Source organism: Andrena cerasifolii, chromosome 4, assembly GCF_050908995.1.
Source record: "Andrena cerasifolii isolate SP2316 chromosome 4, iyAndCera1_principal, whole genome shotgun sequence".
Lineage (NCBI taxonomy): Eukaryota > Metazoa > Arthropoda > Insecta > Hymenoptera > Andrenidae > Andrena > Andrena cerasifolii.
The window spans coordinates 16,196,974-16,210,153 of NC_135121.1; the positions used below are offsets into that span (position 1 = coordinate 16,196,974).

The 13,180-nt window shown below is 41.1% G+C and overlaps 2 protein-coding genes across 7 annotated transcripts; one reads left to right on the top strand and one right to left on the bottom strand.

Moving 5' to 3' along the window:
- Window positions 1-2,011: 2,011 nt before the first annotated feature.
- Window positions 2,012-9,270, bottom strand: Htk (AT-rich interaction domain hat-trick). Of its 3 annotated transcripts, none has more exons than XM_076810971.1 (7): window positions 9,034-9,270; window positions 7,791-8,227; window positions 7,471-7,716; window positions 7,104-7,308; window positions 2,548-7,033; window positions 2,328-2,468; window positions 2,012-2,221 (listed from the first exon to the last, which is right to left on the bottom strand). In XM_076810971.1, exons 1-7 carry the CDS (start codon window positions 9,037-9,039, stop codon window positions 2,178-2,180), a joined length of 5,565 nt encoding a protein of 1,854 aa, XP_076667086.1. In that variant the 5' UTR covers window positions 9,040-9,270; the 3' UTR covers window positions 2,012-2,177. The 3 variants fall into 3 exon arrangements, with proteins under 3 accessions (XP_076667086.1, XP_076667084.1, XP_076667085.1); XM_076810969.1 differs by lacking the exon at window positions 9,034-9,270 and adding an exon at window positions 8,319-8,461; XM_076810970.1 differs by lacking the exon at window positions 9,034-9,270 and adding an exon at window positions 8,319-8,459 and having other exon boundaries at window positions 2,548-7,015.
- Window positions 9,271-10,136: 866 nt separating this feature from the next.
- Art1 (arginine methyltransferase 1) lies at window positions 10,137-12,992 on the top strand. Of its 4 annotated transcripts, none has more exons than XM_076811037.1 (2): window positions 10,137-10,426; window positions 11,249-12,992. In XM_076811037.1, the coding sequence occupies exons 1-2, from the start codon at window positions 10,361-10,363 to the stop codon at window positions 12,329-12,331; spliced, it is 1,149 nt and encodes a 382-aa protein (XP_076667152.1). In that variant the 5' UTR covers window positions 10,137-10,360; the 3' UTR covers window positions 12,332-12,992. The 4 variants fall into 4 exon arrangements, with proteins under 4 accessions (XP_076667152.1, XP_076667154.1, XP_076667153.1 ...); XM_076811039.1 differs by lacking the exon at window positions 10,137-10,426 and adding an exon at window positions 10,475-10,758; XM_076811038.1 differs by lacking the exon at window positions 10,137-10,426 and adding an exon at window positions 10,772-10,916.
- Window positions 12,993-13,180: the final 188 nt, after the last annotated feature.

The following is a 13,180-nucleotide window of genomic DNA, read 5'->3' on the forward strand; positions in this document are numbered from 1 at the left end:
TGTCGTAACATTTTTTAATTAATCTGCTGTATAAATGTAGAGCATAGACAAAAGCAAAACATACTAATAAGCGATAGTAGTACAACAGACTCGCGTATATTCGACACATATCCAAAACATTTATATATATATCAATATATTTATTATTGCTTTTATCCTGCGAATAAAAGAATTGGCCTTGCCAAATTTTATCGGGAGCATTCTACTGTTAATATTGCAATTCTGTTGTCTATTACCTTGAAAATTTATGAAAGTACAGTTCGTACCTCTTTCATGCTTAACTACCTGCAAAAGGAACATATTTACATATTCTCTGACAGAATTTTAGTACGTTATAGTAGAATAATGTAAAGCACGAACAAAAATAATAATATAAGAATTACTGTTTAACGATATCTCTGTTTTCATGGACTTCAACAGATTTACTTTCTGTTTATCGTTTTAATGGGTTCGCAAGATTTACAATGAGTGTCGACAACACATCCTTTGGACTTCTCGAGACAAATGTATAGCATGTGCTAATGCAAGACTTCTGGAACCATTATACAATAATATGCTCAGCTATATCCATGTGCGATAAACAACTACTAAAACCTGATTTATGAGTGTCTTCACATATACACACATACACATACACACAATGTATAATATGTACAAAGATTTATGGAGCCCGACTCCTAATTTTCTTTCTTTCTTTCCTGCAATCTGTGTGTGACCATGTTGTCTGATATATCATAAAGCACATCCACGACTGATCTCTTATAAAAAATATATATAATATATATGTATATATATATACGCGCGTGTATATATATATATCTATATAAAATTTCATTCTTTTCAGCCAACATGTCTTCATACAAATTTAGTTCCACTCAGGGGTATTTGATTTCATTTTCTGCGACTTGTTCCTTAAGTTTAACTTGCTTGTTTTCGTTTTTTCATTTTTATTGTTATTAAAATATAAATGCATCTTTGACCAATTACGATACGCGACGGCGAGCGTCTAATACCTATCTGATGATTAAAGCACAATGGCAGCAATTCTTCAGATATAATGCAAAAAGGCTGTAAATTCATAAATTCCCGTTGAGCTGCATTCATGACAACTGCATAGCCTGTAATGCCGAATTCTATGCACTTTGTCAAGAAATTCATTTTCAATTATGAGAGTGTGAGCGTTAATTACGATAGACTTTAGCGTTCAGTTATTTTAGAACAAATATAATACGACATTTTATTCGTGTAAATTATGTACATAAATTAAAGCAATCCTTCTTTTAGAAGTTTAAAATTGTGCTATATCTTACATGCATATTAATGTACAATCATCCATTCATTTCGCAAGTTGTTGTTAACGTACAAACGAGCACTGCTCTCGATATTATCGTTCTCTTACTACGTTAAAAACCACATCGAATCCCAACATTTCATTTAAATAAAAGAAAAAAAAAGAAGTTTCGATCGTAAGGACGCTACGATTCTATTTACGCACATACGTATATTGCAAACCACTATACGGCACTACTCCTAATATATACAAAATTTTCTACCCTAGGAAATACACGATGGTTGCTGCACTCGCGTCTGTAACGGTGCCTTCGTTTTGCTTTAGTTTTTTGTTATCGTCTTGAAAACAGCTCAACCGCCAACGGTGCTACAAGCTATACTCGAAACGGAAATGACAGACGGCTTAGACAATTATTTGTTCCCAAGATGTCTTTATAATAACACGCTATCGGTTACGTTTTTTTTTTCTCTCAGCCTTTTCTTAAACAAAAAGAAAAAGAAGAAGAATGAACGATGAAATGATCATCAAGTTCGATAATTTGTACTTTGCATCTGAGCAGGTGAAATGACAAATCGAGGATTAATGATTTTGTTTAACAGTCACATTACGTTCTTGACAAAACAATGTACAACACAAAGCATATATGAATATATATTTCCATTCTGATAAATGTTCCTCCTTTATACTAAATCTTATATCTATATCTACAATTTATATTAGTGTGGGGGGAAAAGTTACCTAAGCGATGTTAAGTAGGTAAAAATTGTCATGAAGTCTGCTGCGATCGCAGGGTGTCCATTTTAATGGTACTATTCTATTATCTCCTGGTGTTGTATAAAAGTTGCATTAACGCAGATTAAGTGAAATAGAGTCTCAAGGCAGCTCATCACGAACAAGCTTGTTGCATTTCTGCTTTAGCTGCCTTTATAGCTGAAAATAAATTTAATTTATCTTCCGATTCAGGTGGTTGCTGCGTCGTGCCCATGCACGAATCGCCAGCCACAAAAGGATTAAGTGAAATGTACAAAGTAATTACCTTCTCGTTCTCTTCTTCTTAACTTTTTCCTGCGTCTTTCAATAGCAGCGAGCTCTACTTTCACAGCATTGTACGTTTTACGCAACTCTGCTAACTTTTGCTGTAATACAGCTATCCTTTGACTTCCATCCAATTCGGGATCTGTAACATAAATAAGAGAAATCAAGCCTCCTCCCGTAAGTGATATTAGCGAAAGTGAAAAACAATGTACAAACTTTACCTAATTCCACATAAAAATTATATTTCGTGGGTCGTGGTGATCTTGATGAGTAATTACTGAGATCAGTGACAGTAGTAACTATATTGGTGTGACTCGTAGGTGTTGAGTTCACTGCGCACAGATTAGAACCTTCACTTGTATCGTCACTGTCGCTTCCAGCACCGTGTCTACCATGCCTGCTACTATGCCTCCCTGTTTTCTTTGAAGTATTCTTATCACATTCCGAATGCTTCCTACTTCTCTTACGTTTCTTGGGAGATTGTGTTTCCTCGACAGATCGTTTCGCTGGTGGCTTCAACATCCTGTCCGCAGAATTTCCATCGACATTTGGTAATGTATCATCTTCGCTGAAACCAGGGCCCTTACCGCCACTATCATTGTCTGCTTCAGAACTATCACGATTAAGTTTCATATTATCCTCCGAGATTGGTGACGAACCGCCTGTCCTTTCCTCCCTTGGAGATCCAGAAATATTGGAGATACTAGAGTCTGGCGTAGTCGGGGGAGTATTGTCCATTACAGGTGCTGCTTCGTTGCTCTCTCGTCTTTGCGCAGGCATCAACACAGGCAAATGTTGATGGTGCGATTGCTGTCGCACCCCTAAAGGAGGATTTTGTTGCATCGGCAATGAAACTGGAACAGATGTTTCTACAGCTTTTGGCAGTGCCATGCTCAGAGTAGGCACAGCACTGCTGGTTGTACTTTGACCTGACGTAGGTGCACTTGCGAAAGGCATTTCCATGAGTACTATGCTAGCTTCCGATGTTTCAACCTTCGGAGGAGAACAGGATGGGCCAGCATTTATTTGCTCGATACATTCAGAAATAGGCGCTGGCGAACCTGGTATTTCTTCTTCGCATAGCAATGAATTAATTGTCTCTCCCTCTTCGTCTGCTTTCGCAACAGGTAGGTTCTCGGCTTTGCATTCGGTAACGCATTCTTGTTGCTGGTGCTTTAAATGTTGTATAGACTTCTGCGACTGTAATTTCGAATACCTTTCCTGCGAATCTTGAAGTCTGTCTAACTCCGCTCTTAATTTAACGTCGAAATTTGACGGCGCTTTTACATCTTGTGGCTCTTCGTTATCAATTACTAGCCTCTGTTCGGAATCACTGCTGTCCGTAGAATCCACTATGTCTTGGCTGACTATTTTTTTACGCTTTTCTTTCTCCTTCTCTTTAAAATCATGCTCTTTAAATTCATCTTCCATTTTCTTGATGTCCTCATTTTCCACATGCTTCCATTCTTCCTCTCTGCTATCTTCCACTTGCTTGTACTCCGCTTTTGTCTCAACAAACTTTTTTAATTCCACTTCTTTCTTCAATTTAAGCTGCTGAAGTTCCTCCTCTTTTTGTTTGATCACTATACGCATTATCTCCCTGCAGTGCTCCTCGTTATTCATCGCCATCTCTTCCTCCTCCCGCTTTTTATTCTCCATCTCTATCTTAGGTGTATTTTGATCCTCTTTATTCTTCTGTACGATTATGGTATCCAATTTCTTAGGAATCTCCTTTAGAGGCTTCCATACAATTTCGGGAATATCGTCATCCTTTTTAGTATCCTTTGCTTTGTTACGAAACGCCATTGCTGCTGAAAGTTTCTCCTCTATCGTAGACGTAGCTGGCAGTCTTGCACTAATCGGTGCTGGAGCTGCCACAATTGGAGACGAGACAGGCGTGATGTCCAATAATTTTGTATCGAGTGTTTTCAATTCTGGCGACTGCCTATGTAACGGAGAGAGCTTAACAGTTTGCTTCTGCTCGACAGGTATCTCAGGCTTGCTTGAAACCGTTGGTATCGAGTCCTCCCTTACGGATTCGATCTGCGGATTTGTATCCTCTTTGTTCGATTCCAAAGAATCGGTTGTGTCGTTAACAGGGAACATCTCCTGCGGATATGTAAACAAGTTCTCTTGCTCGGTTTCCGAAACTTCTGCCTCCGATATTATCAAGCGATCCTCTGAATCGTCATGGGTACCATCATCGTCACCGGGCAAGTCGCTGAATAAAAGATCTATGCCATTAGTTATCTTGCCAGTTTCTTCGATGATAGCAGCAGATTTTGCTTGACTAAACGATGGCGATTCGCAGAGTTTATCGAATGCTTCTTCGCACGTTGTCGAGGACGTAGGCTGCAGAGATTTATGGGCCGACAAACTTTCCGTAATATCGTCAACCCTTTTACTAAACAATTTCTTCGGCTTTTTCCGCGAGTCGGTATCTATTTCTGGCTTAACTTCTTTTATAAGTGGTGACACAATCAATTTTTGCTTCTTCTTAGGACTTTTCGGCTCTTCTTCGAACACTCTTTTCTTCACCTTGTCCTTCTCTCCACTGGTGTCCCGTTTATTTCTCACTTCGAACTCAAATGGTTCTGGTTCTTTGAATTCATATATATCCTCCGTGCTTTCCACAGTCTTAGACTCGGGAGTTGTTTCCAACTTGGACGATTCCAGACTTTTCTCTAACTTCGGCGAGACTAAAACAAGGTTCTCTTTTTCCTCAATTTTCATCTCATCCTCCGGGTCAGGCTCAACTCTGACAAGCTCCAGTTTCACCGCCTTGTCGAAACCCTTCAGTTCGGATCGTATTTGATTTAAATCGAAATCTCGGCCTTTAGGTTGCTCTTCATCGCTATCTGGTTCGGATTTTATACACTGGGATTTACCAATCGTTCTTCTTACACGTTTACCTCTACGTGGCTCCTCTAAGTTATCCTTGTCTTCTTCCCCCTCACTGGTCTCGTCAGGTTTCATTCTGTCATCCGCTCTGCATTTCGCTTCTCTGCGTTTTCTTTCGTCGGTGCTCTTAGACTTGGTTCTCGCTTGTTCCGGCTCCGTTGCATCAGAATCATACACCTCACTGTCTTCGGTCTCTGACGCCACTGATATATCTGTATGCCCGGACATTCTTCTAGTGCGCCTTCGGTGCTCCACACCAGATACATCAGCATTCCTCGTCATCCGCGTATGACGATTGTTCGCTGGCGTTGCTGGACTCTTAGTTCTAGAACTGGAGCTTGTAACTGACAACGGAGTCGTAGATCTGGCCGGCTGGGACGTCTCTTTATCCTTCTCTCTTTCCTCCTTCTTTACTTCCTTCACAGACGTCGACGACACGACTGTCGACGCGGGGGCTGCGCTTTGTGCTCGGCGACGACTTTGGGACGTGTTTGAGCTCGTGCTGTTGGATACAACTTTCGACGATTTGTTTACGCTACTAGATAAATTCGTACTGGGAGTTTGCGGCCGTGACGTGGCCTTAATGCGTTTCACCCTACCTTGAGCTTGCGTGAAATTCTGTGCTATCCTTGACGCTTTGATCCACTCGTCATACCTCGTGTTCCATCCAGTGTAATGTACAAGATACATCGGCTCCGTTCCATCCTTCTCCATGTCGATCACTTTCGCCTCGTAGGTGACTTTAGACTCATGAGTGGGCCCGTAATATACTTTCAATCTGTCCCCCAGTTCTACCGGCCCTTTGTAGCATGGCGCAGACTCTGCCAACTGTTCCTCGGCACGTGATTTCTCTGCTTCATATTCTTTACGCTTCCTCCCGCGTCTCTTCAACTCCTCGTCGGTTAGGCGCCTCTGTTTGGTTAGCGCTTTCCTTTCCGATTCTCTGGATGGCGTTCGCGTTTCCCTAGTCTCGGAAGACACTTTGGCTTTTACATTGTCATCTTTCGATTTAGACCTTGTCTTGGCAGCTTCTTCCTCTTTCGTTTTCTCGTCCTTCTTCTCCTGCTTCTTGGGCTCGCTCTTCTTCTTCTCTATCACCTTCTTCTTCGGATCTTCTTTACTTTTCGACTTACCTCTGTTTTGTAACGTTAACGACGTCGAGATCTTTTGAGACTTTTCACTACTGGACGACTCCGCCTCGGCCTCCACGTTCACATCGCTCTCCTGCCCACTACCGCTCTCTTCGAACTCCTCCTTCTTCTTCATCTTTATAATTTCCTCTTCCTTCACTTGCTCCTTTTTAAGCTCCTTCTTCTCCTTCTTCTCCTCCTCCACAACTTTCTTCTCCTCCTCCTCCTTCTCATTCTTAGCAACCGACACTTGCGGCGGTACCGGCGTATTTCTATCTTTATCTCTAATCAGACTTCTACCAGGACGTTGCTTTCGAATCGCACCCCTCGGATGATTCACCATAGTACAACCTAATTTTCTATAAAAATCTTCGAAGGAGTGTAAGAACTTCTTATAGGCCTGTTTAACCAAGTTGTGCGTAGACGGTGAATTTTGCATTGTAAAGCTCAGACGACGCGTTATCAATTTCCATTGATTTTGATTCGTCACGCGGTTGTAGCCGCCCAATTTATAGACAGCTCGAAATAGCCTATACAAATCTATGTCCTCCGATCCAATCATCGGACAATTGTTGATAGGTGTTCCACGATCGTCCATGAACTTGTACAATTGTGCAACGAAATGATCTTTTTCTTCGCGGGGCTCATCATCAGAACTCTGAAAAAGTGAGAAGCACTGCATTTATAGATTATGAATATAGCAAGATACGTTCATTTATAATAAAGCTTGCGAAAAGAGGACTTACGTCTGAATCAAGCTCCCCATCGGAATCACTGTTCCCGCTTGATACAGAATGTCCAAAAAGAGAATCCCTATCCCAATGGGGAGGCAACTCATTCTTTTCTAAAAATAGCAACGCCTTTTCTACTGCAACCTTCAATGTGCTATTCTCAACTTTGTTGACAAGTTCTTTTGTGAATTCAGTGGCCTCTTTCTTCGGCACTGTATAACTGAATATGGAAATAAGAACGTTAGTAATATTATAGAAAACCTCTGAAAGGCTATTTTTCTCACATATAAAGTACACTATATTTCAAGGAAATCAATAAAAAGTTAGGAATTTCGAGCTGATCTTATTTCACTTTTCATGCTATTTCAGAATTTAAACTTACTATCGTGCATCCTTAAACGAGCGCACCAGATAGTCATCTCTTACTCGAATTCTGACTGTGTCTTGAGCAGTTGGTGCGACCACCAACCCAGGAAACCAATTATCTTTTTTCTTTTTATCCCCGAGTTCCACGCATACAACCCGTCCGATCTCAGGTTCAGTCTCCATTCCTTCTTTCCCTGTCCCACTAGAACCTGAGTCACGAGTTCCTCGTGGAGGACTGTCCTCGTCGTCGCTACTTTCATCTCTACAATACCAATTACCGTTATAACCGTCGCCGCAAATTACCCTCGCAAATTATCTAACTGTCGCGACACTCACTGCGCTTGCCTAGACCGTCGCCCCCTTCTACCTCCGATCACCGGATTCCCGAAATGTTCTGGGTGCGTCAACGGAAGTTGGTCCAACGTTTCGCTCTCTGCAAAATGCCGTCCGCTCTTCAGACAAAGCGCAGTCCTCCTTAACGTCGTAATATCTCCATCGTCGAAAACTACAGTATACTGACTGCAGTCTTGAATCTTGGTGATCGTAGCTTCCACAAACTCTTTCCGCTCGCCATGTCTAGCTTCGACGGACGCACCTACTCTTAACGTCCCTTTTATCTGGTCATCTGCCACAGTCGCAGTGCCCAGACCTTGTTTATAAGTCACTCTGCATTTCACAGATCGTACCACTTTCCGAATCTTTGCTTCACAGAAGGCACCCTTGTACTTAGCGCTAACCTCCGTACCCACTGATAGGTACGGCGGATCGTCTCCCTGTAACAAACACCGTATCCATTTCACACGAACAATCTCTACTACGCCGACTCTTCTTCGTAGCATACTTTCTCGTGTAGCTATTACACACCCACTTATTCCTTGCAAGGAGAAAATACATACAAAAAAATGACTCTCCGTATTATGCCGATTAAAAGATTGTGGTAATAACGACGTTCTAAACATTTCCTTCTCCTTATCTATGACTATTTCGCCAATGAACGTCACGCCAATGATTGACATGTATTATGAATGTGTATCGTGCGCAGCTTCGACTGACATTAAGAGGAAAAAAAAGCACGTATAATAAAGTGTCACAGAGGCCTGGAAAACACCAGCTGCCTTGCTCGGAGCGAGCTATTGTTTATGTAGACAGTCGTGCCTCGCAGGTACAGAGCAATTATTTCGGAACTGAGATGCCCTGTGATAAACAAGAACGTTCGCACGATGGTATTTTCGGTGAAATGAGGCTCATACTTTGACATAGTAACCACGTTTTCAATAACGTTGTCCGCTACGTTCGTGACAGCCTGTCGATTTCTCAGGCATCGGGTAATAGCTGTAACCTCGACGGTACTCTAGCCAAGGCATTCGCCCGAGGAAAATAACCTGCGAAAGCGTTGCAACTACATATAACAAAAGCAGAAATTTCACTTTCACGGGTTGAGCCGGGCAGATAAGAGAGGAGAGAAGGGAGAAAAAAAAAGGATAATAAGAGGGAGAGAGAGAGAGAAGGGAAAGAGCTGGAGTATACAATCTTTGCGCACTTGTTTCTACGTCAACTTTTCTCCCGCCTGTTTCCTTACCAGCATCTTCTAGCGCTCCGCGATCCCCATGCAAAGAATCTTAAGACACAGGCACACGCGAGACATTAAAATCGAGTTGTCTCTATTGTATCGTCGGGTAGTAATACAACACGGAAAAGATCACGCAGCCAGAGAAGTTGACCCCCTTCGCGAGACCAACAGTTCACGAGCCGAATGCGTACAAGCTCCTGTTCCCTGCCCATCTCCACCCCGACGCAACTTGTCAGCCAGCCACTCCACTCCTATTGGACGATGTCTTTGCACTCTCTGAAAACAACCGAGCAGAGATACGGAATTAAAGATACGGTCTTATCGCTCGATTATCGATCATCCCGATGGAAACCGGATCGCATAAATGAGCGGCGATTTTTCATCGCAATTTCCAAACAAACGAATATCCGCTTCGCGTGAAAATCAAGGATGAAAAAGGGCCGCACTGCGCACTCGGCAGGGACGTAGCAATGTTATTAGCAGTACCGCGATTCGGGCGGCTGCATGCACGCAGGGCATTCGGGGAGAAGTGATTATAGTTACAGTCTTGACAGGGCACAACAAATACATTCGTGCTGCTCTCGTTGCCGGGCTTAACGCGTACGTATCGCGAGACTGATTAAAAAAAAAGAAATCCACGTGAGTGGTAGCTTTCGGAACGACACATTTCTTATTTAAAAATCGATACTTCTATAGAATATGTATTTGTACTACGACGTATTATACAGAACGTTAGCGTAATTTCTGCGCTGTAAAGAGAACGGTCGCAACTTTTCCTACGTAAGATACGAATGGGAGGTAGAACTATAGAAGCTAAATACCTTATGCAGCAGAAAGTATTGCAATTTATACTGTAAAGTCTTATTGCAATAGTGTATCCTAACTATACGCATTAAACTTCCATAAAAATAGTAGCAGCCTACATTATTTGTGATTAAACAATGCTGACTTTATCCTATAACATTTGTGTGATAATTTGAAGTCAACTGATCATACGTGTATTGTGCACACAGGTGTATGTTATCATCTGGAGGAGGTTCTATCGTATAAGCTCCAAAGCAACAGGAAACAGTTTAAGGATTAGCAAAACAATTCCCATCGAAATATATTTAAACAAAGCCTGTACATTCAGCCTGGCAACTTGCAACCGTACTGTTCCGGCAAGGACAATTAATTGCGGCGGTACAAAACGAATCGAATTGATACTAATTGATAAGAGAACTTTTTCCAAATCTGTCGACAGTCATGGAAGATTTGTTGACAGAATCGTGCTTGTAATTTGCCATGTGCCTTCGTACGCTCCTGCCGACGGTCGTCTGCTGTGACGCGGAACAAAATGGCGTCAAGTAATGAAGTGCCGGTAGAAATCAACCAGAGTGGCATGTGCACAGCCGAGAATTCGGTAAGTTTTAGCGAAATATATTTGTTGGAATAAGGGGAGAACGCCTGGACGGCGTTGTCAATGCATTCATATTATCGCGTATAGTTAACGATCGTGCGTTTACTATCGGCGAGGAAAAATGTTAGAACGTTGTTTGTCATAATAGTTTCCACTATGACGATGAATTTTAGCGATAGATTGGTCGGACCGGATCTCGACTCTTTTGATGCTTTCTGATTATGTTTGTTGGGGGATGTTTCGACCGTAGGAGATCATTTCGAGAAATATCAGGACGAAATTTAAAATAGTTAATTTCCTGCACATACCAGTCACACGGCGATATGGAAATATGTGTGAGTGTGAAAGAACCTGGACTGGTCGGTCATTCGATCTTAAACAGACGCCATTCGTTTTGGCGGGCACGTGTACGTTTTCCTCCGAGTGCCGACGTAAAAGACCGTATTCGACGAGCTTCGAAATTTGTAATTTTCCGTTACCAATGAACAGCATTGTAAATAATGTTTAGTAATAATTCTACTTATATTTAGACGAAAAGAAAGGGAGTTGCATCTCTTAGCTCGAGATAATAAATATACATACATCACGTGTTTGTAGATAATTGTAGGTTCTCACGTATACATAAAACAATTATTCTTTGTACTTTAGTGTAGGTTTATTAGCAGCTTTCTATTATTAAACGGGAATGCTTTCAAACGATAGCGGGATTATATTATTGCAGTATAATTTATAAATTGGCAATGCTAACATAAATGGATTTCCTGATTCGCGCGCACGTGTTTATTACGTTATTATTAACGATTTCTGTTCGTCCTATGGTTACAGACATCAAAAATGGAATCCATGGAAGTTACAGAGACTGCACCCGCGCCCAACAAAGATGCGACCCAATCAACCGTTAAGGAGACCATTTCTGTGGACGACATGACGTCGCGAGATTATTATTTCGATTCGTACGCTCACTATGGGATCCACGAAGAAATGCTGAAGGATGAAGTGCGCACAGTGACTTATCGTAATTCCATGTATCACAATAAACACCTGTTCAAGGGGAAGACAGTTCTCGACATTGGCTGCGGCACCGGCATACTATCGATGTTCGCTGCCAAAGCCGGCGCGACCAGAGTTATAGGTATAGAGTGTTCTAATATCGTTGAGTACGCAGAAAAGATCGTAGAAGCGAACCAGTTATCGAACGTCATAACAATACTTAAAGGCAAAGTCGAAGAGGTCACATTACCCGACGGCATAGAAAAGGTCGATATAATTATTTCCGAGTGGATGGGTTATTGTTTGTTTTACGAGTCAATGTTAGACACAGTGCTCTTCGCTAGAGATAAATGGCTCCGCGAGGACGGAATGTTGTTCCCCGACAAGGCGACTTTGTTTATTTGCGGTATCGAAGATAGACAATACAAGGACGAGAAGATAAACTGGTGGGACGATGTGTATGGATTTGATATGAGTAGTATAAGAAAAGTAGCGATTAGCGAACCTCTAGTGGACGTTGTGGATCCGAAGCAAGTTGTCACAAACGCATGTCTGATCAAGGAAGTCGATTTGTACACAGTAACTAAGGCCGATTTGGAATTCTCGTCACCGTTCACCCTGCAAGTTCGTAGAAACGACTACGTCCAAGCGCTAGTTACGTTCTTCAACATCGAATTCACCAAGTGCCACAAACGTATTGGCTTTAGCACGGCGCCGGAAGTACAGTACACTCACTGGAAGCAGACTGTGTTCTACTTTGACGAATATATGACGGTGAAAAAGGGAGAAGAGATATATGGTGTATTTTCAATGAAGCCTAATGCGAGGAACTACAGAGATCTGGATTTCAGCATTGAACTGGACTTTAAAGGGGAATTGTGCCAAGTACATGAAACTAATACTTATCGTATGCGCTAATATTTATCGGATGGTTCATCTTCTTCCTTTTATTTTCATGGATCATAAAACTGTAATCAAATAGGAGATCACGACTCTTTATTATTATTGAATTATGTTAGATTATTTAATGATGTTTAATAGTACGGTACAATGAATGTCGTGAATTGTTTAAACAGGTTTTAATACACAATTCTAAGGAATTGAGAAGCTGTCCCGGGTGAAAAATAGTAGAACGTCCCAGAATCTTTATTAATAGCGTTGGAGCTTAATAATTGCTGTATTGCGGCTTAACGCGTAACGTATATCTTTAAAACATTGCTTTGCACAAGCATCTGTTAGAGATATAAATATTATACGTTTCATACTTTTCTTTTTGAACATTTTGTATAGCATATTTTAATAGTTTCTTTCCTTATTTCACGTGTAACTTACGATCGTAAGCTATTAAAGCATTAACTAATTTAGCATCGTGTTTAAACGAAACGCAATCCTTTATTTACCACATTTTTGTACCGTATTCTTGAAACAGAATTTCTGTTCAAATTCATGGCATGTATGATACATATATCAGCGTATTCCCGAAAATAGTTTGAAACTGTTCATTCACATTATGTATGACAAGCCGAATGGTTTAATATTATATTTTGCTAATTTGATAGTAAATTGAAACTTATTTTTAGTAGTATTCATTTTATCGGCACCTTTCTACAAAACGTGCTTTAATGTCAGTAATATTTATGTCGTATACTGATTTCTTACTAATAAAAAGCTAATATTAACTTAATTTTTATACATAACATTTAAGTTACTAATATTACTGTTACAACAAAAGCTTCATACAACATGTTCGTCAACCTTTGCGATACG